The sequence below is a fragment of the Chelmon rostratus genome, chromosome 4 (assembly GCF_017976325.1).
Source record: "Chelmon rostratus isolate fCheRos1 chromosome 4, fCheRos1.pri, whole genome shotgun sequence".
In the NCBI taxonomy this organism is placed as follows: domain Eukaryota; kingdom Metazoa; phylum Chordata; class Actinopteri; order Chaetodontiformes; family Chaetodontidae; genus Chelmon; species Chelmon rostratus.
In genome coordinates this window covers 16748538-16774456 of record NC_055661.1, presented here as the reverse complement: position 1 = coordinate 16774456, position 25919 = coordinate 16748538, and the positions used below count along the sequence as shown (strand labels likewise).

Here is a 25919-nt window from a genome sequence, read left to right as displayed (position 1 = left end):
TGTGTTATATATTTTTTGTACATATGTGATGCGTGTGTTTGTGTGTGTTTGCTCGCTGGCATGCTTTTCTGTCCCCCAGCTACAGTGAGTCTGTCCACTGATTGATCATCGTACACCAGACCTCTGGATCTCTGCTCTCTTTTTTGCCTTCCCTCTCTGTGCTTGTACTCCGCTTGCTGCTCTAAATATAGTCTCAAGTCAACTAGTCACAGACGCACACACACATACACATACACAATGGATCAATTACATGCAGCACCATAGATCTAGTTTGGCCAAGTGTGGAGCGTGGTGCAGCCATCCCACATAAAAACTCACTCCGTCCTCCCGCCCAGCTTGAGTCGGCACAAACAAATCTCTTATCAAAATGATTTGTTTCATGGCTGTTGTTTGCTGTGTTCCCACAGATTAAAAGGGGAGATTTGATTATTTCATGACAAATAAATCGTAGGAGGCCTCGACAAGCGGCGGGGAGCTCTTTCCACTGGACAAACTGCTTATGTTCATGCTGGAGTGAATGAGGGCTTTGTTCTACCTCGCTCACTTTTTCCTTATATAGTAATGGCTTTGCTTCCCAAAAGGGAGGGGCTGGTGGTCTGCAGAGGTAAGGTCGGCTCTCAACTCTGCTCACAACACCAACTGTATCAACGTGGGATCAATTCAGGCCTGGCCAGGCATGGACATTGATAAACCTCAGCCCCCCAACAGCACTCAATATCCAATTTAAAGGGCCAGCAATTGACTAAAATGAATTGCCCTCTCTCCAGACCGCAATGGCCCACTTGTTCAGAATTAGCTGTCTAGTCCTGTTCATCCCGGTTTTGTCAGTTTGCTTGTGCCTCAGCTCCATCTTTTATGTCTGTATTGTTGAATGTTTTTTGTTTTTTTAACGACCAAAATGATGTGATCAAAAGGCAAATTCAGGTCAGTCCACCAGTTAGGGATGAGACTTGCATGCTGTCAAACTTCATCATAGTTTAAAGCATTAAAGAAACCCTCTTACTGCTGATAACATCTGTTCTTCGTGGAGTATGTAGAGATAAAATAGAGCAAGTCTTGTGTATTCTGAAAGAACTATTACAGTCCCTGATCCTGTAATCGAAATGAGAAAGGGACAGAACACTTTAGCCGGTTAAGCTAATGGGATTTCATTCATAGTGCATTTGTTTCTCAACAGCAGCTAAACCTGTGACAGAAACCTAATCGAACATGCAAGTATTCTAAAAAACATTGTTCCTATCAGAGCTTCAGTGTAAAAACACTGAAAATGTACAAAAACATTTGTGTTGGGGATGCATCGATCCGACTTTTTTTACCTGGGCCTTGGGTATAATGGGCTCATAATGAGTACCGATCTGATAACATATTTTTTATGTGTCAAGCCATACCAGGCAGATACATAGATATAAATGCACTGAATTGTTATTCATTAAAATAATGGTATCTGATACCAAATCAGTGCTTTGTCACAAATGCCTGATCCAGCTGTTTGACTCAGTATTCGACTGTTATCTGATGTCGGTATCTGGTGCATCTCTAATTTGTGTTCCTAGATAATGCACTTGAATGGTGCAACACTTTTAAGTTTGAAAATGTGCATTCTCTCAACTCTGTACTTGTTTTGTGTGGATCCAGAGCCAGTGATAAGAAACGCAACCTGGCACAGCAGAAGGCAGAGGCTCAGAGACGGCTCTATGGACACGGCTCCATGAAGAAACTCTCGGCTGCTTCCTCGGACTGGGAGAAACAACGTCACACACTGGAGCGAAGGAGAGAAGAGCTGGTGAGGCACAAGCAAATTATTTAACTATTGCATTTGGTTTAAGCCTCATTATTCACTTCGAAAAGATTTGCTGAGCAAGACTGTGTTTCACACTCACACAGTTGCACATATTCCCCCCTGGAATCTGCCTGGTAAATCCACAGGTCTCTCTGCTGGCAACTGACCAACTGCAGCATCGGAGCATCTGGGATGCTAAGCACCTGTGCAAGGTGGTGCACCTTGACTGTGGTCGAGGGAGTTAAGAGTGAAACTAATTCATTTCCCCACCCAGACTTTCAAAACCAGCCTGGGGACTGAAACAACGGCTGAACAGTCAGAAGCCCTGATCATAAGTCATGAGATGCCCTTTAAGCCTTTTAGGCCACACCAGAATGAGCACTAAAGGTGGCTTGACTTCAGCAAAGACATTTACTAAACACATCACTTAGTTTAAAAATGTTTAAAAAAAACAAAAAAAAACAAATTCTCATTTCATTGGACACTGTAGTAAACAATCAGTGTTTCCACAAGATTGAAACATGAAAAGCTGAAAGTGTGAGCAAAAGCTCCCTTTCACTAACTTCTGACTCTACGTCAAAAGAGTCAAAGTTTTCAGAGACAAGCATACCATTTAATTATTTTCTCTTTGAAATTAAGGAGTCAGGGGAGCTTTTCTCATCTATATGGGGAAAAGTGGCAGCTACTAGTACTTTACGCCTCCCTCCCTCTTTGATTAGCCTTTTGATCAGCCACGGCAGTAATCAGCAGGAATAAGGAAAGATGGCGCAGAGGCGCTATTTTAAAAAGGGCACTACCTCATCTTTAAGTGCTGTTATGGCTGAAGTGCGAGACCACGCTCAGGTCTATTGAAGGCACATATCGCTCAGAGCTCGATGGTACTGCAGTGTCTGTAGTGGAGCGAACCCCTCCTCTCTGCTTTATGCAAAATTGGCCAACTGAGCTCCACAATTATACCTTTGTAATGTATTAATAAGACAGCAGATGGAAGAATGCCTCCAAATGATTGGAGTCATTGTTGGGTGAGACTGCTCTATTCTTACCTTTCTCTCCTCTTGCTTACCCATTTGTAAGACTTTATTCTTTAGTTAATAGAAGACAAAATGGGGGGGGCTTTCTCCTGGAGGATTTAGTCATTTTATCTCTGGTTTTCTCCCATTTCTAGAAAGAGCGACTGGCACAGGTCCGCAAGCAGATCTCCAGGGAGGAGCATGAAAAACAACATCTGGGGAACTACAGGTAAGGAAGAGGCAAACAGCCGGGGAGAGGGGGCTCTCCCTTCAGGAACTCCACCCACCATACCAGTGCCAGCTTCGCTTACATTTATGGGGTCATCTGCAGAGCGCCAAGCTCTCAGGAGAATAAATAATGTTGCTGCAGAGAGAACAAACAAAAGAGAACACCCAATGTTTTCAGAGCGGGAGACGGAAGAATTAAGACTGAGAGAATATGTAAAATAGAAAGGAAATCAGAGGTAGTGTGTAGCGACAAGGTTCAAACTGTTAGTCCTCTATACACAACATTACCTTTTCTGCACTTCAGAAATTCAAATTAGCATGTGTACTTGGCCTGCCTACTGCCAGCCATTCTGCATCTCATCTTTCCCCCACACCTCTATTCTTTTCTCCTGTAACACCAGCCGGGACGTCGGAAGACACCGAGTGTGTCAATTTTTAATAGTCACCTCACAGATGGCGCAGATCCAACCTTAGACCATGACTCAGCAACACGACGTTCTGATTTGCCGCTTATCCCTTGCAAATTGTTAATGCTCCTTCACCCCCCCAGTCTCTCCTCCTGCCTCCGTCTCTTTATCCGGCATGTGCACACACACACACATTTCCAGGTCTTGATTTTCTTTTTCTCTCTTGCACAGTTTTTCTGCTCATACAGAGTGTGTGTGTGTGTGTGTGGCTCACACACACACACACACACACGCACACACACACACACACACACACACACACACACACACACTTGCCCTTCTTGCTGTCTCCCCAAGTGTAAGTGACTTCTTGACTCATCACTTGACTGAATGGCTAGTCAGAATGCTGATCGCAGCCTGCATGAAGTGCTGTCACCTTCTTCCTCTTTTCCGACACGCAGCCAGACAGTCAATCAGACAGGCTGAGGTCTGTCTGGAGCACCCCTAATAAAGATCTCTTAGCATTCAAATGGTGTCCCGGCGCAGCACTGGAGTCTGATTAACACACTGCTTCTCATTTGATGAGTTTGAGTAATTAACTTACTTACATTTGGCTATTAGATGAAACTTGCATCAGGTACAGACTAGCCAGGACCCGATGGCATCAGAGTGAAACCCAGCTGGTTAACGCTGCTGTTGATGTTCATTTAACATCATTCATGCAGTTGGAATCAGGAGGCTGGAAAGACACTGTTGAACTAAACAAAGAGATTTAAACTGGCGGAAATGGAGTATGAATATTAGTTTCCCAATTGGAAACACGTGGGAGAAAAAAAAGCCTGTTTTATTTAAAGACTATTGTAGGGTCACCATCAAATAAAATGTCCATATGCTGAGAGATGGAGAGTGCCAAAAGGAGGGAGCCGTTAACACCCACTATTAAAGTGTTGACCTTATGTTTTTCAGTCAAATGATTTATGTTGCTCTTTGAGGACTGACAAGTTCTGGCTCTTTTCACATATTTTAAATTAAACATTTCAGTTCAGTTCATCCGGATGTTATGAAGAGACTTTTTCCACATTTCTCAGAGTGTCTCTCAAGAGGAGGAAAAGAATCTGATCCATGTACAGTATGGCACTTACAAAATGTCACAGAAAACAGTGCAAAGGGAATGAAATAAAGTGATTGGTTCATCTTGGGTCTCTCAACGTTCAGTAGTTGTTTGATCTGAACTGCAGTAACTACAGTAATGCTTAAAATTGGGTCAACTTCTCAACAATATGGAAATCATGCACTCAGAACAGCATCTCTGCATAAAATAGTTAAATGGCGGATGGGGTGCAGTAAAAGTTTTAATGGTGAAACTGTGCAATGTTAAACTTTACTTGACATTGTACTTGCACTAAAATCTACGATTCAGACGCTGGTATGTGTAATGGCTTTCTAACCAATATTTACATAAATGTGCCTGTAATGTTGGTCATTACGCAGAAATTGTGCGACTGCAAGGACATTAACATCCAACTTTATGTCTTTGTGCTTTTAAAAAGGAGGTCTGTGCTCCCTTTGACTCCCTTCAAAAGGCCAACTCGGGAGGAGTCTGGCTCTGAATATGTCTGCGTGGACGCCTAACTCTTTCCCTGCTTTTACACTCCACACAGCCCAATGCTTATTTTGATTAAAACGCTGCCATTGTTTTGCTTTGATGGCTAAAGCGACGACTTGGGGGGAGTTTGGAGATGTATTATGAGGATAAACAGGCAGACATTTATACATTTTCCTAATCCCCTCAGGCCAAAGATAAACACGAGCACTGTTAAAACTAAGCAGAACGATGCGGCACGTTAGCAAAGACTGCGACAAACGTGCACATCTCAGCGTGTGTGTGTGTGTGTGTGTGTGGGAAGCAGTTGTGAATTAATGCATTACGCCATGTGAAAAGACTGATGTTTGTGCAGTTTCTTAACTCAAGGTCTCCATTAAAACTTCTTTCTTACTGTCTTTTCTCTTTGCTCCCTCCTCCTTGATCCTCTCCCTCGGTCCTGCCACTTACCTTTCTTTTGTCTCCATCATTTCACACCTCTCATTGAAATACTTATAATTCTGTCCTTCGCTGTGTTTCTCCTCCTGCTCGCTCTTTTCCTCTCACCTGCTGTGCCTTGACCTCTCTGTGCCTCACTCCATCCACTCCTCCCTCGTCTTTCATCAAGCTTTCCCTCCCTCCATCTTTGTATCCCTTCTCCATTTCTTTCTCGCTCATTTTCTTCATCTTTCTGTCTCTTTGCCAACCCTCCTCCTCTACTCGTTTCTTGCCCTTCTTCTTTTCTCCTGCCACTGCTCCCTCCCTCCCAATTCTGCCACCACTCCTCCTCTCACCTCATATCCCTCTTTTGCTGAACCCCAATCCTCCTCTTCTTTCTTTCTCTCCACCTCATCACTCCCACCCTTCCTTTATGAACCCCAAATGTTTTCTCTATCTCTTTTTCATAATTTCTTCCCTTTTCCTCTCTCATCCCCTTTCTCCCTGTGTTGATGACCCTCCTCCATTCGTTTTTTTCTTTCTCCCTCTTTCTCCACTCCTCCTTCACTTGCCTTGCTTTTCTCTGTGTCTCTGCGGCCTACAGACGTATTTACCCCCCAGACGACAAGCTGCTGTTGGAGAAGTATGAAAGCCTGCTCTCGGCCGCCTTTCAGACCTTCCTCGCCGGGCGAGCTGCCTCACTTCAAAAGGAAATGAATAATCCTCTGAAACGAATGAAGGCACGTACGTCAGTGGCAGACTGTCACGCACACACACACACACACACGCGCACACATCATAGAAACCTGCAGAGACCGACACACAAATATATACACACAATATGCAGACACTTGTGGACAAGCGCATGCCAAAGAAAAGAAACACACATGCATTTCTATTAAGATTCTGCCCACAGAGACAGAAAAGGATGCGCAAATAATGCGGAAAGTGTGCCGCAGTCCTTCGTATTTGTTAGAAAGTATGACAGAATGTCCTTCTTCTCCTCTATCTGCCTCGCTTTCCCACTGCCATTCACGCTGTCTCTCCACAAATATTTATTGTGCCGTGTACATGAGCTTTTAAAAGCAAATCAAATCCCACACAACAATGTCATGTTTGTTACTTTACAGTTAGACACCCTTCAGTTTCTCTTGTCCTCTTTCTCTACCTTCTGCGTCTGTCCTTTTTTTTTTCTTTCTGTCAGAGTTGCTTGTGAAGAGGCTGCGATGTTGATTACAGTTGCTGCCTAATTATTTGAATGCACTTTCAGACAGGTTCATTATTTGTTTTACGACAAAGATTCAGGGACACATATTTGAAAATATACCTGTGAATGCACACATATGTTCACACACTGCGCCAAAATATGTGCATGTTTGTACAGGGGTAGAAGTCATTGTATGCATACAAATGCAAAGCCTCTCTGGTATCAGGAAGAATGTGGCTCCAGCTAAACTTTGAAGGTAAAGGTGTGAAGAGACTTTGCAACGGAGAGAAGTTGATTTCCATACCACACAACTTCACAGGACCGAGAGCTGAGAATAGAGAGGAATGTGGAGTATTTAGGTAAATGGTGATGAGGGAAGGATGAGAAAAATAGTCAGAGAGTAAAAAGATGGTGAGAAGCTCATAGAGATAGTTGTTTTGTCACTTTTGTTTTTTGTAAAATGCTTTTTGAAGTATTTTGACAGACTTCTATTATGAACACACTACGAATTAGGATGACTTGAGTCAAGTACAAAAAATATGCAACAGAAAGAGGCAATTTTCTGTTTTCAAGACTGGTTCTGTATTCAGAGAGAACAAGTCAATGAAACAAAAAGACACAGAGGAAGGCATTGTGGGATATTAAAACACATGGAAGGAAGATGCATTAATGAGTAAGAAAGATGCAGATGAAACAAAAAAACTTAACTGCTTTTGGCAACTGAATAGCAACAGTCAATACAGAATATGGATATTTTTGACAGTAGTATTGACATTACAAATGCAAATCAAAGCACTGGGAGGAGATGTCATATGCAACTATTGCAGCTTTTGTAGAAACAAACCTACCTCAACAGCCTCTAGCCCTTTGCAGTTTGTTTTTCAGAAAGTTATTGTGTGTCCTTTCAAGAGTGGAATCTCTGCAGAGAATTTTTATAGAGATGTCAATCAAAGATCAGGCAGAGTCGAAACACCAGGCCGAGGTAAGTTTAATTTAGTCAACACACAGTGATGTGGCTCTTGCTCAAAGAAGAAGGGAGAGAGATAATAAGAACAAAGGACGCTCTAGAGTTTGCTATCTAATAACATGATCATGAGTGACAACTGGACAAAGGACAGTGTGAGACACTAATCTTGGCAATTTATAGTAAAGAAAGGATGTGGAACGGATGAATTTGAATATGACATTCAGCAGACCTCAAATTATGCATTCAAATGTTTTTCCTACCTTTTTTTTAATTGAACGTGCATTTTCAAGTCTGTCTCCCGTCAAGATGCTGTGATTTGAGTTAATTTTCTTGACAGACTTCAGGTGGCTTTGTTTGGGTTCTCCTGCTTTGCTTTTGCTTAGTCATTGTCCATGAGTGCACACACTGACAGTGGAGACAAAGAGTTTAGCTTATTTATAGCCTATAGCATGATTTAGACCAATACCGTATTTGAATAGTGGAATTAGTTTGAGTGCTGTTGTCGCAAAGCACTGCTTCCAGACCTGCTAGGAAATTAATTAGCTAAAATTAGCATTCGCTGTCTAGCAGCACGTAGCTGCACTTGTTACAAGAAAGAATAAATGACACAACTTGTATATACTCATCTTAAGGTTTCTATCTAAACATAACAATTAATGATGGTATTTTCCTGTTGCAAGGGGCCAGAGGTCATTTGCCGGCATTCCATCAACATATTGTCTGTCGCGTCTGACAGACATCTTACTCACAAGACTTGTTTACTGCCTTTGTGGGCTCCACAGGGCCATGAATTGAAAAATGTCATGAATTGTCACACTATCAAAGAAAACAAAATGTGCGTTGTAGTCCTAGTGATAGCATGCTGATGCACTGCAGAGCTCCCTTCCTGGCTTCATTGTTGTGCTACTGACAAGGCAGCCATGGGTTACACTGCTTTCTACAGGGTTTGCATCACCCTTCTCCCCACTTCCATTACAGTTAGGCTGACAGGTATGCATCAAATTGTTAGTTCTGTTGTTAGCAATCTATGTTTTCCCGCCCGCTCCGCTGATGTTTTCCCATTCCTCCATTTTTCTCACATGAATACTAAAATACTATACTAAAAATAAAATTGTTGTTGAGCAGGTGCATGCTCAGCTGGCCTGTCGTGTTCTGCCAATATAATAAAAAAGCACAAGTACAAAAACTGCAAGTGTTGTCTGGGAGCACTTCAGAGTCAGTCAGTTTGCAAGCGCTGCAAATGTACATTAAGCAGAGGGATATTAAAAATCTGTAAGGATCATTTGTTTTTGTTTTTTTTTTGACAATGCTCACCTTAAAAAAGAAAGTTATAAAAGTTATGTTTCCTGCTGTAAGTAGACACTGCTCACTACATTGTACTTAACAGGCCACTCTTGGTGCGGATGGCTCAAAATTTACTTCTAGTAAAAGACAGTAAAGAGGAAAATATGAAGAAAATGCCGAAGGTCTGTTGATTATGTTGCACATCAGGCAGAACTAATCATTGAAGTGCCTGAAACCAGAACCAGCCAGTATCATCCAACTGCAGAAGAGCATCTGCACTGCATTTAAACCTGCAGCTCGCCACCTACAGGCAAAAAAGCAACAGCAGCAACAGCTTACAGCTGCAGATGTAAAGCAGCGGGTGGCGAAACTGCATTTTTTACAACTGCTGGTTGTTATGTAAGAGCGTTTTAGAAACTGGATCATCCTTTCTGCTGTCCCTCCTCTCTCCACCGAGACTATTCTTGCTTTGACAAAGAAATGAGGAGGGTCCTGATTAGGTTTTATTTGTCTGAAGGAACGAGCTCAGTTTTACCCGTAGAAGTTTTCTGCTGGCTCAGGGGTATGTGTTGTTTTATTTTTTTCTTTTTACCATAGCGGAAATAAATTCCTAAACCAGTGGAAAGCATTTTCTGACTACATTACCAAAGAAATGGATGAGACAGGGTCACCTGTCAAACAGCCAAGAAATATGGAGTCAGGGAAGGGCATGGTAGAAGCTGCCAGCAATGGAAAAAAAAAATATATATATATATATATATATATATATATATTACGTTTTCAACAAAAGTGGATAAAAATACAGCCTGCTCTAAAGACCTCTGGAAAGGAATACACACTTCCCTCCTATGGTGCCAAAAAAGTGCTTTGTTTGGACAATATGAGCTGACATGTACAGACATTATTAGCAATGGCAAGGTATTGTAATAGACAGCTACATATATTATTCATAAAGTGATCATTAAAAATCATCATCTGAGAAAGTTTGGAAATACTTATTATTTTGACAGCGCAGCCAGTGATTGCTAAATAAGAGCTCTCTCCAGTCTGTGGAGCTACATCATTTGATGTAGACTCACCGTGTTACATACACCTTTACTTCAGAGAAAGTAAATAGCTTTCAGTTCATCTGTAATTTCTATATATGTGTCAAATTAGGTATTCTCCCATGCTGTAAAACATGTCAAAACATCCATGTAATCTGCTTTGCTGCAATTTAACAAGGTAATGGGCCTCCAGCGGTTTCTAAACCACTGTGGGTGGAGACGCTTTCACCTCGTAAAGGGTTATTGAGACGGTAGACTTTTACTGGAGTAAAAATGATTCTAATTTCCAAATTTTTTTTTTTTTTCAAAACACGGCGAAGTACTGTTTGCTTACTGTTTTTAATGATCAAGTTAAATAAACATAAAACTGTCAATTTTGGTTGTGGCCGCCTCAGGACCACTTATACAATCCATTTAGTGCATGATATGTTACAGCATCCTATCCCACATTTATGAATGGCTGCGCACAGTGTGGCATTTTTTTCATTTTTTTTTTCTTATAATTCTTGGAGTTCCTCTTGAGACATATTAGCAGCTGCAATCTTAGAGACAAATACTGCAGTAGACAGCTGGCATAGTCATTTTCAACACATAGTCCACATTACTACTGCAATTATGAAATACTTAAACTATCCATAAAGATAATGCAGGTTTTGAATTGATACACTCAACTAGCTCACTCAGTGGTGACCTGTAAACTCTGCTTGTCATGTTTATATTTCTTTTACTGATCATAATAAAGTATGAGGTCTGGGTAGAGACACTAGCACAACTGTTAAAGTTCATTCCACCTCTGTTGAGGCTGACACCATCGCAAACATAGCTTGCACAGTCACTAGGAGAAAAATACAGTGAGCTATATATATTAATTAAAAGGGCACACAACAAGAATAGTCATGAATGCATACTTTGAGACAGAAGAACAAAAACTTTTGGACATGGAAATATGCCACTGTACATATACGCACATTCACACAAATGTCCATGAATACACCAACACAGAGGACCAGGGGCACAGTGACCTTTTCACAGACCCCACAAAGCAGCTTGATGGCTAATCTGAGAGAAAACAATCACTTTTTGAGTGGCAAATGGGAGCTTTTTCAGTCCCAGACATGAAGCAACATTAATCACCTTTGCCTGCATTTCAGCTACGGCCAAATGGCCAAGGCCCCAGCATATTGGCGATGGCCGTGATGTTGCCTTTTCCAAATCCAGCCTCTATAACCGCTGCCAAATAGCAATGCAATGTTCAGCCAGGGCATTTTTTTCCTCGACCCCCAGATAAGGCACATACTCCTGTGAAGTCAAAGTTTTTCTTATTTTCTAACACCTCATTTTGACTTCAAAGTAATTACAGATAAGGAACATCAAAGAATTTTAATTATTTCTTATCAGTGTATCATCAAGATTGAACTACGCTGTTAGTCTTTGCTGATGCTTTATACTGTATGCTCCTTATGTAACAAAAATCAGCACCTTTGGCATATTCTCATCTACCTCGTGTTTTTGTTTCGTGTTGGTGCGTGTAGGAGGAGGACATTTTGGATCTGCTGGAGCAATGCGAACTGGACGATGAGAAGCTGATGGGCAAGTCCTCCAGGCAACGAGGCCCTAAGGTGGGTGAGAGAGAGAGAGAGAGCCAGGGAGACGCAGAAACCAAGAGAGAGGAGGGAGAATAAGGGCCACAAGCCTCAAGGGACCTCAGAAAAAGTGCAAAAAAGAGTGTCAGAGAGAGAAAGAGGGAGGGAGGGGGGAGGCAGGTAGGCAGATGCCTGGAGCTAACGCCCACAGAAAGCACATAGGACGTGATTCAGAAAAATAAAGAGGGGGGTATTGGGTTAGGTAAGAAAGAAAAGAATCAGAAAGAGGCCCAAAGAAAAGACCCAACTCCCTTAGGGGACAGCTGTCAGGCTGTCTCACTCGCTTTCTCCATGCTATCTTTCTTTCTGTCTATCTGCCTTTCTTTCTCTCTCTCTCTGTCACATACACCTATACACCCCCTCGATTTCCCACGACAGCACATTACTCCCTCCATCACCTTGCTTCACTCCCCTCCCTTCACCTCTCCATCCTCTTTTCTCTCCCTGCACATCTACATCCGTCCCTCACTCGAGGGCTAAATTGGCTGGAACACTCAAAGAGTATGTTAGGGACTCGACAGGGCAGTTCAGCGCTGCATTAGAGGGGCCTTTGCCGGAATGAGGACTTGTTCAGACACAATCACTGTTGTCCAAATTAATTTGGACCCCGTCAGTTTCGATGTTGCCGAGTGCGCGAGGAGAGACGTCGAGAGCGCGGGGAAAGAAAGAGCTGTGACGGATAGACTCACTCCTCGGTGTAGTGCTCACAAGCCATCTGGCGAAACTGAACCAACGAGGGCGCGAGAGCTAGAAGAGAGGAGTGAGGCGAAGGGATTAGAGACAGGGTTTTGAGGGAAGGCAGGGCAAAGGTTTGTCATCGCTGAGGAAATGTTCAGACGCAGAGGAGGTTGAAAGCAAAGAAGGCAGGAAGTGAAATGGTGAAAGGAGGGGGAGCGAGGAAGTGCCTCCTTTTTTCTTCTTATTTAGTCGTTTTTCTGACTGTCTCCCTCTGTCTTTTTGACTCCTGCCTTTCTAAGTATGATGTGCACCTCATTGGCCTCTTCCTTCACCTTTCTCCACAGCTAACCATTTAGCTTGATTTTACCCAATCACCCTCACTCTGTCTGCACTCTCTCACTCCTCATCTGTTCAGTGTCTGGCCTTCCCTCTTTGCCTCGCTCTTGTTTATCCACTGTCTGTTCCTGTCTCTACTCGTATGTTCAGCGTCCTTTTCTCTCTCTTATGCGTTCATTTCCGTTCTCCCCGTCTATTCAATGCCTCCTCTCTGTTTCCCTCTCCGCGCCCGTACTCAAGACTCACCTTGTCCTCCTATTTGTATCCCCATCAATCTGATGTTCCCATCTTCCCTTTTATTTTCCTCTCATGTATTTAATCTCTCTCTGTCTCCATCCTCCTCTATCACTCACCCACACAGCTACCCAGCGGTGACTGTGTAAGCCCTGTGATCACTTCCTGCCCATTAATTTGGGTGGCCTGACAGCACTGCCCGAGCTAACCGTTGAATAACAGATGTATAAATGCTTTATTAATGCTATCAGCGTGTGCCCTTCCAGGATGTGAAGTAGACACTCAACTTAATGAACTTGCTCATGTGTTTGTGTTTTAGGGATGAATCAGATGACTTTGTGTCAGCATTAGTCAGTGTTTAATGTCAAAAGAAACTTTTACTCTGAATTTAACCTTTACGCATCTAGTCACATCCAATTTGTTCAAGGTATGAAGCCACTCATGTTCCTATTCATACTTACAACCAAGCTTCTAAAGGAGTGCATGTAATGTTGTATTTGTGTATAATGAGCCTGCAGACAAGCATACACGCATGTGTGCATGTGGGCTCGCCGTGTCACCACCAGGTCTCCCAGAGACAGATGGTAATGAGCTGAGGGAGGCTGACAACATCTCAATGTCTTTATATATAAGTGTGTGTGTGTGTGTGTGTGTATTCTTGTACTTATGTCCTTGTGAGAGGCTGTTTGAGTTTTAGACCTTAGGAAAGAGGACATTTTTCCAAAGTGAGGTAATTTTGGACAGCTTAGGGTTAGAAAGTGAAAGCAGTCAGTCGAAGATCCCATGAGGAAAAGGTAGAAGTATGTGTGTGTGCGTGTGTGTGTGCGTGTGTGTGTATGAGGGAGAGCACACGTGTATCATCATGTGCACATATATGTCTACTAAATGCATCTATGTGTGCACATTCTGCTGTTAATGATGTATGTGTATGTCTTGTGCATGTATGTGTCTGTATCTGTGTTTGTTCCCTGCCAGCCCTTGACCACCATGCCAGAATGCAGTCAGACACCAAGACGTCAACGACCCGACTATCTGGCTGACTTCACCAGTGGCAGCAGCGCCGATAACTCCTGCTCCTCCTCAGACGAAGAAGAGGAGGAGAGGAGGAAAGCAGGCGGAGGAGGAGGAAGAGGTGGAGAGAAGAGGGAGAAGAAAGTTTCCTACGACCTTGGGGAGAGCAAGGAGAAGAACTTGGCCGAGCGCTCAGGTAAAGCGGCAGGATGTATAAAAGTGTCTAAGTGTGTCTTTATTAAGAAGACGGAGCGTTGGTGTTTGACAGGGACCTTGTTTCCTGCACTCTTTCTTTCTTGCTTTCTTGATAGGGTTCAAGTCCCGAAGGGGCAGAACCCTACTGTGTTGGTGCCGGTTTCTTATTATTATTTGTCTGCCACAGAAGCTCAATTTGCTTTGAGCTGGACTGAGCTAGAAACATGAAACTCAGTCCAACAACTGGAAATGATGTGCAAGTCCTTCCCAAGAAATATGAGCCCATTTAAAAGTCCAAAATGATGGCTGTTTTGCTAATTAGCATAAACTGACAAATAGTAAAATTTAGTAAAAAGCAGGACTGAGATGCACTTTTCTACTATAAATGAGTGAGACTGGTGGAAAAACATCAACCAGAAAACTTCACAAGGGTCTAAGAAGGAAACTGACCATAACTTGTTAACAATATGTCAAGTCATCATAAATCGTCATATCTTCAGGCCATGTTTGGGAATAGGTTGACCGAAGCATTTTGAGCCCGACCTACAGAGGGCACCACAAATACCAGAAACGTGTAGCTCAAAACCAAGAGGACAGAACTTCACCACTTTAGGCGTACGTGCTCTGGGGGTAATTACTAACCAAAATCTGATGCGCCATATTGATTGATGCAAATGGGCTTCGTCTAGAGAGCAGCACACTCTGCTCCACCCGGGCTGCGAAATGTAGATACAAATATTTATTCAGTGCCTTTTCATTGGGCATCAACCTCGCGTTTACGCACACAAAAAAAGAAGACCTGAAGCATAAACAAACACTTCAGGTCAGGGTTACGCCCGTGAGACACAGCTGAAGCGTGAGCCTGCAGGGAGCCGGCAAAGACAGCTGCAGAGATTGAAATACGAGCGAATCTGTTGCGTGAGACGCACAAGTAGGGAAAATTCATCTCATAAAGCTTGTTGTGACATAGCCAAATATAACATTTATTACTTATTACTTGGTGAACGAAACACAAAAGTAGTGTAATCAGTAACGCATTACTCTACATTGACAGTAATATTGTAAAGTAGCTTACTACTTTCAGATACAAATGTTATATATTATGCTTTGAGAAGTAACTTCCCTAACACTGTCTGTACTAGCATTAGCATTAGCATCTCCATTTCCATTTTATCTGACTATGACAGAGAGAGATTACGAGTGTGCATGTATATAATGATGCAATAAGGAAATTGGAATTGATCCTGTGATGCTCCAAGCTCATGACATACACTCCGACCTCGTACACTTTACACATTTATACAGTTGGAAAAATATTCATAGTCGCACAGACCACATTTCCATACGCGCACATGCACAGACACTTGAATACAACTGCTGAGAGTTTTGCTTTGATCAGTACCTACAGTGCACACACATACACACTCTCCAGCAGCAGCGTGGGGCAGGTTGTGATTGTGTGAGCCAGCAGGTGCTACATTACTGATGTTCATCACCCTGCCAGTATTTATGTGCCTAATTGAAGTGATGGAATGGTGGTAGATCATTGGATTTTAATTAAAGTGTAAAGTGTAAATAGGATGATCATAACCTGCGACCCGTGGGATGTGTCTCTTAGTTCCTCAGGAAAGGAGTGTCCTAGCTTCACACACACTATCTGGACAAACACACACACACACACACACACACATACATACATAAATGAAGAAGCACTGAAAAAAAAGCACTTGAGGAAAGAAAAGCACTTGAGGAAATAAAAGTGTCCTGAACAGTACAGTTCCAATGAGTGGAAGGTGAAGAGAAGAAGGAATTTAATTGATAGAGAAAAAGAGAAAGACAGGAACCTTTTTTGTTGTTTACCTTGAAAACACCTTGAGTTTAATGCTGAAAACTCTCTGTGTTATAGTGAGAGTGATAAGTGCAAAGCATTTCCACAAATTCGCATAAGTCACATACATCAACTCACTTTCAGCTCTCTGAACTGAGAGGGGGGGCACCCTTCATAGCTGCCGACCTTGGAAAGAAAAAATTCTCTGGTTGCATTGTGGACTGACGATTTTACTGCTCAATAGAGATGGCCCTTGCATGAGCTCATTTCATTTGTCACAAAATAAGGGACAAACCCATGAAAGCCCAACTTCTGGACTGCGTGTGTGTGTGTGTGTGTGTGTGTGTGTGCATATGTGTGTGCAGAGAGAGACAGCAACCCTGCCAAGCCCTACTCCATACCAAGCCACCAAAGAGCTGCTCGGACTAAGCCCCATAATGCTCTCATTTGGCACTGGTCAAACCTCGGAAGGTTCAGCAGCCACTCGCATACACACACACACAGACTGACTGACACATATAATCACTTGTGTGCACACTTGATGTCAGACACACACGCGCACACTGCACGAATAGAAAGCACACACTAATGCATTGGCTGGTAGACAAGCTGGAGGAGAGTCAAGGGTGATGGGGAGTGTCAGTGTGGGTTTTCAGCTTCATTTTTCTGTGTATGTGTGTGCACTTTCCGTGTGTGTCTGAGACAGAGAGAGAGCTGCTCTTTAATCCATTCCCAAACCAGACAGGACTACTGTTTAGCTGCTGGTTTCAACTACACATGCTGAGGCCGTTAATAACATACACACACCGGGCATCTGTGGGCCGGAGGGTGCGGCAATGGGAGTTTTAATGCCACACTTGATCTCCAAAGCCACCCAGCAACGGATGGAAAGCTGAGAGGAGAGCTTGACAGTGACTTGGGCACTGAGACAGCATCAGGGAAGAAAAGAAATTGAAGTGTGACAGTGAGTCAGTGTCTCCCCCCCCCTTCTGTTTCTTTACAGGTCGAATGCACTGGAAACCTCCAGTCAAGTCACTCAAAACCAGCCCCGCCCCCTCCGCTTCCCCAACTCTTTCTGGTCCCATCAGGCGCTCAATCTCCTGCCCTCGCTCAATCGCCTCCCTGTCATCGCCCAGTGAGGTGCGGGCGTTGTCCACCAGGCCCTCTCCTACAGTTCCCATGGCCACTCCGCTCATAAGGCCGAGCTCCGCCACGCTGCGTTCTCACTCGCTGAGTCGCAGTGGCTCCGCCCACCGCGTGCCTCACAGCAACAGCCTGGGGACCATCCACTCCCACATAGTAAGACGCTCCACACACACACACACACACACCTCTTTACCATTCAGAGCGAGTCAGATACGTTGTCATTCACAGAGACAGTATGCTAAATTCATTTTCAAATAGTCAAGCTGTCATATTGCTCATAGTGGCAATCCTCTGCTGATCCACTACTCCAACTAGGTTTAAAGTAAACTATCTAGAATTACTTTGCAATTCTATTTAACCAAATGTACAAATTTACTTCGTCTGCCACTGTGGCTTTTACCTGTCTCCTTTGCTTTTCTCCTCCTGTGGCATATGTTATATCCGGCCCCCCTAGGAATCTCTTAAGCAGCTCCTTCCATACTGTATAGGCCTACTGTAGCCCACCACAATAACCTTCTATTATGTTGCCATCTGTTGCTTTCTGCCTGCCTCCTCCATTCCCCTTCCTTCTTTAAAAGGCACCCTGGTAACCTTTGGATACAGTGGAGGAAATGGAAAGGCACAGTTTTCAACACTGAGAATAGAATTAAGTGGGGAACTTTTGTACAAAGGCCATAGAGGGCATCAGTTGTATGCTTGTATCCTGACACACGTATACAGAACGACGGGAGAATTTCCTCTTTTCTTCTCAGTTTTTTTTACCTTCTTGCACACTTGACTTCCCTGTGTGAATCACATGTGGGGATGAGTACATGCTGGTACAGCATACAGCGAGTGCATTTCTGTAGCAATAAAAAAAAAAGCATTTTGAGGAGGTTATTTTAATACAAATATGATTCATGTTACTGATACTGCTCTGTGCTAACTGCGTTGTAAAGGAAATGCTGATCTGCGACTGTAAGAGATGGCAGCAGGATCATAAATTATTGAGCACTTGGCTAAAATATCTGTGAAATTTCAAGTGACCCTGATAATTTGAAATAATAATGACTAACATACATAATACAGTAATAAGACACTGCGCCCTGCTCACGACATGTTAACACTTGTGTGAATACAACTCTCTCTTGTGCTGAGGTGATTTGGAGTAGCTCCCTGCATAAATTGGGACTGATAAAATTTTCTCTGACACAAAAAAGTCCAATTGCCTTGACTGTCATGGGAAAATGCCATTAATTGATAGGTAATTAATATGAAAATAACTATTAATTGCAGCCCTTTAATTACATCTACATGCTCCAAAACCTGAATTGTCCTGATAACTAAGTCTAAGTGGTGTGGTGTGCAGGTGTGATGTGAAACTGCAGTGCTGAATGAAACGTTCTGCTAAATATTATCATGTATCTATGTACTCAGCTAGTTTCCTTCTGTTTGTGTGTGCGTGTAGGGCGATCCGTTGATAAACCTGAGGAGTAAAGAGCAGGAGGCCGAGCTGGTGCGTCAGACTCTGGCTGCGCTCACCGCCATGAGGATCAGGTTTCCGGGAAAAACCGAGGAAGAGGCTGAGTCTGTGCTGGATGAGGTGGGTGCACTACCTCTGTTGTATTTGTGTGTCTGCTACCTTTTGCAATGATCTAATGTGTGTCACTATGATTCAAATTCAGAGGCAGAAACAAGTGTCAAAGTGTAAAAAAGTGACAAAAGAAAAAGCTGAAATAAAACAGAAGAAAGTGGGAGTGAACAGAAATCGGCATTCCCAGAGCCCCCTCTGTGGCCAGGTGCGGTCACTCTGCAGCCTAACTAAAAGAGACCTCCTCGCCACCCTCCACAATAGCCTGTCAGTTCTGGCTTGGCTCCCATTGTCTTTCAAATGACCCCAGTGACAACCTGTCGGTCAGTCTGCAGCCCTGCGCTATTCCCCGCTGCTCCTTTGTATTAATCAGTGCCTCTACTTCTGTTCAGACCTCTGCATTGCATTGAGTGTGTGTGTGTGTGTTTGCACTGTTTGTCTTTTCGTCTGAGAGTACTACCTTCGGGTCTCATTTATAAAAATATTCTTAGATTTATACTTGAACTGAGTCTTAAGATCATTTCCGATGGTGTGGTAACATTTGATTCATAAAAGATGCTGAGCATAAAAATGTTGTTTAAGCAGGATGTAAGAACCCCACTTGTGCCTTACACACCTGTGATCTATAAATCTCAAATCAACTTATATTGACAGCACCTGCCTTGTGATTTCCCCTTCTATAATGCCACCACAAACAAGGGTTTAGTCAGGAGTAGAAATGGACCAAAAGAGAAAAGCAAACTTTTTGGAGGATGAGATCACAGCGATGGCAGTGGAGCCTGAAGCCAGGCAACGTGTATTATTCAGTGGGTTGACAACAAAGCTAAAACACAAAAGTTGCCTAAGAATTCAATATGAAAAGAAGAACTGATGCGGTGTCTCCAAAAACAATGACTGAGGGCCTGCTAATCCACATAATTCATTCTCATGCAAGTGCAAATGTGTCCCAAAGTGCAATACTCCTCCATAACAGTAAAATCCTTAACGTCAAGCTTAGTATTTGTTTCGAGATAAGATCGTTTCCACGTCAAAGTAAGGTTTTATAAACCACTGCTTATACGTGGTGTTCTGCTTCAGTCATACTTAAGGTTAAAATTGATTGCAATTGTTTTATAAATGAGACCCCTGGAGCCTATGAATGTAAATAACGTTTATCATGTATGTACTGTTGGAAGCAGGCTCCCCAACAATTCAACAATGGCTATTAGTTAACTAGCTACTATTAGCAGCTGTAACACCCACTATGTGTTGTACTGTGGGCCATCCACAAACACAGCTGTTGAAGTTTTTTCCATTTATTCTCCAACCTTTTTTATTTCGTCAATAAAATTAAAAAAAAAAAAAAACATTCCAGGAAAGCTGAACTGGATGTTGCATTTTGCCAAAGCAATAAGAAAAGAAAGCCCAAACAGAGGCAGAGGCTCACCTTGAATTCACACCAGAAGCAACACATCAGCGGCACAGAAGTACTATGAAAGCGTCCATCCGTCCAGTCCACACTGTCTCTGACCTCCGTTACGGCCATCGCCGTCCTCAGAACCAGCTGTCCTTTCAGCACCACAGCTCCCGCGGTGCTGAAAGGACAGCAGCCGGCCAGACTGTCTTCACCAGGGTGACTGATGACAGAAATGCCACCAAAATAACATGTTCAAAGGACAAAAAAAAAAGGTTTTCAGTGGGTTACATGAGAAGCAGACAGGAGGAAAATAGAAGTGGTTTATTCTAGTTTATTTATGTCACATTCAGGCCAAAGTGCAAGGAGGCTGGTCCCTCTCTCATGTTGCTTTACTTCAAAAAGCCAGTGGGCAAAGCGGCTTGGTGGCAAGAAGCCTTGCAAGGTTTTGGCAGTGCCCCGTTTGGGGCAGGGGGCGACTATTGAGTCACCATTTACGAGCTGCTCAAGGTTTCCTAAAAAAAACTCAAGTCGGGTCAACATTGTTATTTTAATTTGTTCATCGTTCAGTTCACAGTTAAAGAAATAAAAAAGTGTGCGTCCTGATCATAGTTTAGTTATAAATTCCTCTCGCACCATGTAGCGGCTCCCTGGCTGCTGACAGTGCTGTTAGCCCAAGAGTCAATCCCACTGGGCGGCGTTAGAGGAGGGTGTACCAACATTAGCTGACTTTGCTAACTTTCAGCACTGAAACTGAGAGTGTTAGAGCAGCTAACAGAGACAAGTCACTCTGTTCTGCATCGTGCTGCCCGATGTTTCCGTTAACGATAGCTTTGTAGTTAAGTCATCCTGGGACAAGACATGGCTTATTTAAGTCTTTGGGAAGTCAGTCAGCTAACAAAATGTGAGCTGACATGGGAACTTCCCATCTCATCTCAGAGGTTTTTGGGCTAAACCCTTCACATGTAATCTTCACAATATTTAATACATAAATAGAATTTGTCTGAACACCACAGGTGAATCTTCAGATTCAGTTTATTACATGTGTTGTAATGCACGCGAGATCTTTAGTGTTGATCTGCTTGTCTCCATTTCTCAATAAAATTCAGGTCAGTCGAGGATTATGGTAAAGCTGTGAGTTGTTATGATTAAGGTTAAGTCAGGGCAAGCCACCAAGTAACTAATGTGAGCCCACACAATGTCCTCACAAGAACAGCAAAACCAGCCTGTGTGTGTGCGAGGCATCTGGATGTGTCAGGGTCGTGAGAGACAATTACCACCACACCTGTACTGTTAACAAACCCTAATGAGAGCACCATGGAAACGCAGATGAGCACACTGCACCTGTATTGTTCACTCTTTGCCTCAGGAGAGAAGGAGTGTTCGCTTGGCATTAAAACAATCTTAGGCAATTTATGTTTTTCGTGATTTAAAGTTGAGGTCTAATTGGGCTAATTATGTGTTTATATCTGAGTAATTGTCTCCTTTATCTTTCACTCAAAACCTGCCTTTTTTGTCTCAGTTGGAACCTTTGAAAGGTGAAATGCATCGAGTGCATTTTGTTGTGCTTTAATTGAGGGTAATCTGTTTACATATGAAACAAATGTGACAAATGACTGTGCATCTTACCAGGCAGAGGGCCTCATTATAGAAAAACCTCCAAACTTCCTCTCCTACCTTAAGTTTCAAAGACAGTACGATTTTTATCTTCCTCTTACAGAAGCAATTCGTAACCTCAAGGCTGCGTCGTATCCAATCTCACACCCATATCTTACTGTAAACTTGACTCTTCAATTCAATTATCCACGGCTGTCTCCCTTCACTGGCACTAGCTAGCCTGCCATACTGAACAAGGAAAGTCAGGCACTCACTTTTAGCTTTGATGAATCTGAGGCATTAATCGTGTCAGTGGAGGAGAGGAAACACCACCTCAGTCCAGGATAAAGATTTGAAGTTGCAAGAGGTGGTGGATGCCATCAGTATGCAGAGTTTGAGGACTGCAGATGCAGTTAAAAAAAAAAAAAAAGCGGTCCATCACTTGGCCTGTGATGCCAAGAAGAGGAGCACTTCTGGCCTTTCAATCCTAATATTTCATGTGTTCATCTTGTTACAGACCAAACAGCAGTGGTGCTGCTATTTTTGGTAGTTATTTTGAATTTAGGACAGGGTCTACGTCACCCTAACCTCTTCTGTTAGGATGGGTCTCTAATAGCTAAATTCCTAAAACGGGGTTGTTCCCTAATTGTAACTAGAAAACATGTTTCTGTAATACTAAGAATCCTAAACATCATCCTGAATGAGATAAAAAAGGATCTAAGACTTTCTGTGATGAGGCCCAAGGTTCATAAGGTTCTTATTGAGAGAGAATACTAAACAAACAAACATGCAACTTTCTGGAAAGCGAATGAAAGTGTTCACTGTATACCTCAGCTCTGTATCTGTGAATCCTTGTGGATTGTTTTGTTGTGTGTGTGTGTGTGAGTAAACATAAAGTTTACACTGGAGCTTCCCAATGGGAGCGCTGTTTGCAGGGGATCTAGCATGCTACGTGAGAGGTTTATGTGCACCAGTGGGGAGATGTAGACTAAGTCAACAGAGCAACAATAACAGTGCCTGTAGGTACACAGTGATGTTGGCACTCAGAGCAAGTGCACGGGAATATCTAGCACAGCTTTTGAGCGTAACGACACACACATTTTTGACACAACTGCAAAAGGCATAGGGTTTTTCTGCTAAATAACCAAAGATCATGACACTGTTTTTCTACTATCCCAGAATTGTGCTGCATTTAAATTCACCTACAAAAGATACCAGACAAACGTGTGCAGACGACCACTGTGTTCTCTGAACGCACGCCACAATTTCACATGTTGATATGATGTTTGAAAATGACCTGAAGTGCCATAGAAGGCTCTCTGGTAGCCCTCATACTTGGAGCTAAGGTTTTACTAGTTTAACATGTACTCAAATGTAGATAAAAGTAGCCTAAATTCTCCATCTTGACGAGTGGTTTTGTAAAACTGTCTGGAAATTGGTCTGATGCCAAAATTGCAGACCTACTCTCCCCTCCGGGCTGGAGACAAAATAACCAGACAGCGTAGAGATGTGCTGCAGTGAAGCCTCTCCTCTCTCACGTTGTATTTCCTGTGCTGCCTAGTATCACGAGCCAGATGCCAAATATCGCACAAGCATTGCACCTCTATATGTAAGAGTCCTGTCATGTTCGAACACGGAACTTTTCCATAATGGAGGCCTATGTGTGAAAGCCAAAAACCCATTATATTAACAGATAGATGAACCCAAGCCATGTTACAGATTTCATGTCTGGTTGAAGTGGGAAAAAAGGATGAGTGTGTGATAGTGGGAATGAGCTTTAGACTTGGTCTGTATGTTCTTCGTCTATGTCTGACACATTGTATGATCTGCCCAAGAAACCTCTTTAGAATACCTTTGGCCAAGTCCTGTCCTGAGGTTTTAAAGGTGTATTTATTTCCTCCTGCAGGTATCTTTCCAGACCGATCTGTTGATTTTGTTGTTGCTGTTTTTGGCAGCGATTTAACTGCACAGCAGAATTGCTGGGAAACAGCAGCAGATGTAATAAAATGGCAGTGGAGTAGGCTTGCAGTGTTATTTGTTCAAAATGATACCTGTAAAATGCTCTGAGGGTGGCCTCTTAAGGAACAGTGCTATGTATTAAGACAAGTTTTGTGCATGTTCAAAGGATTGTTTCTCACTTTTCTTCCACAGATCCTTGACAACTGGAAGTACCATAAATCAAAGGTGGCCTCCTATTGGCTAGTGAAGCTGGACTCCACCAAACAACGGAAGGTGAGTCTCATACCGGAATCACATTGCAAGATATTGGAGCACACCTGACCTGACCCTCTACAGGGAGTTTGGCTCCATGTCTTCTGTGGCTCCCGATGCTCAGCAGAATAACTGTGTAAAACTTTCACATCTTGGGAGATAAGTTTAAAGACAGCCAATTATTTCAAACGTCTTTGATATCCAGATAAGAAGTCACTGCGTCCTACTAGATCATACCAACAGACAATGAGAGACAATTCAACAAAGAAGAGAAAAATTAGAGAACTTCTTGTTGTATCCTCGTGGTCTGAAGGACAGCTGTCGGGAAAATGCTGGTGAAAGTGTGGACTTTGTCCTCACCCGCACAAATACGATAAACATGATATGACAAATAGAAGAGTTGTACAGGTCTATCAGTAAAGCTCTCATTTCTCATTTTTGGATATGTTAATCGTGAAAGTCTTAAAAATGTATAAACTGCCTGCCTTTGCACTTGCTGCCACACAGCCTATACGGTCAGACTGCAAAGAATGGATGTTGTTAAAACCGGCGAATGCAACAAAATTTCAGCGCTACGTTCCTCCCAATGTTTTTGAACAACTTTTAAAACGGGAAAAATAATCCCCAAATCAAACATCAGAGGAAAAAATACAAAAATAAGACAAGCATGAAGATCATTATCATGTCAGACTGTGAGAGGTAGAGACACCAAATAGGATGTAAACAAAACAGAAGAGGGGACAAGATGTGAAATGGCATCCAGTAGGCGTGTCGGTAATGATGTGATCTCTCAGCCACCGCTTTCTGCACAACTGTGCTCGGCTGTGTTGTGGGCTGTGGCGGTGCGAGCCGATGTTTTATTTGGAGTGGAGCAGCCTAATGAGCAGCAGGCAGAGGTCAGGAATGTAGCGCCCACCGCTCTGCCATCTGATTACCATACCAAAACATATCTGTGTGTGTGTGTTTACTCATCTATCAGTTCGTCTGAGTGTGTCTGCGCGTCTCGCTCGCCTCACATTGCTGCAGGGAAATCTTGCCTCTTCGCATCGCGAACACACATGCACACACACAGTCAGAGAGGCACGTCAGTAATGAGGAGCGAGGAATCAAAGTCAAAAGGGCCACAGCGCTGCACTCTGAGCGGGGTGAAGAGAGAGAAAAAGGGAGGAAGAGAAGGCAGTGAGGGATGGGAAAACAAAGAAGGGAAGATGGAAGGCTGGTGCAGGTGTCCCCAGACCGCCTGGGAACTTCTGACATCTCCTCTCCAAGACTGACGTCGGTGCAGCAATTAGTCCTCTCCCATGCTCTCCGCTGTCTGCCCCAGCACTTTTTGTCCCACCACACATACACAAACTACACATAGCCTGTATGTCTGTGCATGCTTTAACATGAATGCAGAGATAAACGTGCCCAAATCCCCACAATGTGTGTGCAGGTAATGATGAAAATGTTCAGGATGTGTTTGTGCATATGCTCTATTTGTCAGCGTGCTTGTATGCGTGCATGGATCTGTCTGTTTATTCATGAATGCAAGCTTGCTCTCTGTTACTGAGTGAATGCATTAGCCTCTGTGTTTGCTAATTTTATGGTAAGATAAAAAAAAGAGAGAAAAGAAATCTTACAGTTGGAACAAATGCCAACTCACGCATATCAATTAGGACTGCTGTCACCTTTTGTCTTGCAGCATTAATTTCCTTCATTATCACACGCTTGATTTGAACCCTTGTTGCTCTCTTTTTTTTCTCCTCCATCTCCCTCTCACCTTCTCTGTCACTCAGGTGTTGGATATTGTACGTACCAATGTACGCTCAGCGCTGCAGCGGATCTGGAGGGAGCCGGATGTAGAGAGCCTCCACCTGTACCGGCTGTTTAACCGCGTCTTCAACCGGCTGCTCTGGAGTCATGGCCAGGGCCTGTGGAACTGCTTCTCCAACACCGGGTAGGCCAGTCTGAGCAAGGCTGTGAGCTTGGTTAGGATCAGGGTGGCACAATCCAAGGTTGGGTACAAGGCCTGTCATCACAGAGAGAGGCAAGGTGTGATGGATCGCACGAATGGGGAGAAGAGCGCACATATTCGGACAGATTCTCTTCAAAGGTATTCATGGTGTTGCTCTCTTTTGTAAACACAA

General features: G+C 43.2%; 1 protein-coding gene across 1 annotated transcript in view; it reads left to right on the top strand.

Moving 5' to 3' along the window:
• Window positions 1–25919, top strand: part of ttll7 (tubulin tyrosine ligase-like family, member 7) — a 61416-nt gene that overhangs the window by 26620 nt on the left and 8877 nt on the right. Inside the window, exons 10-18 of the mRNA XM_041935961.1 lie at window positions 1636–1783; window positions 2946–3019; window positions 6050–6185; window positions 11482–11568; window positions 13816–14047; window positions 16878–17173; window positions 18468–18602; window positions 23731–23811; window positions 25569–25729. Of these exons, the coding sequence (XP_041791895.1) occupies window positions 1636–1783; window positions 2946–3019; window positions 6050–6185; window positions 11482–11568; window positions 13816–14047; window positions 16878–17173; window positions 18468–18602; window positions 23731–23811; window positions 25569–25729 (1350 nt within the window). The remainder of the gene's footprint in view (window positions 1–1635; window positions 1784–2945; window positions 3020–6049; window positions 6186–11481; window positions 11569–13815; window positions 14048–16877; window positions 17174–18467; window positions 18603–23730; window positions 23812–25568; window positions 25730–25919) is intronic.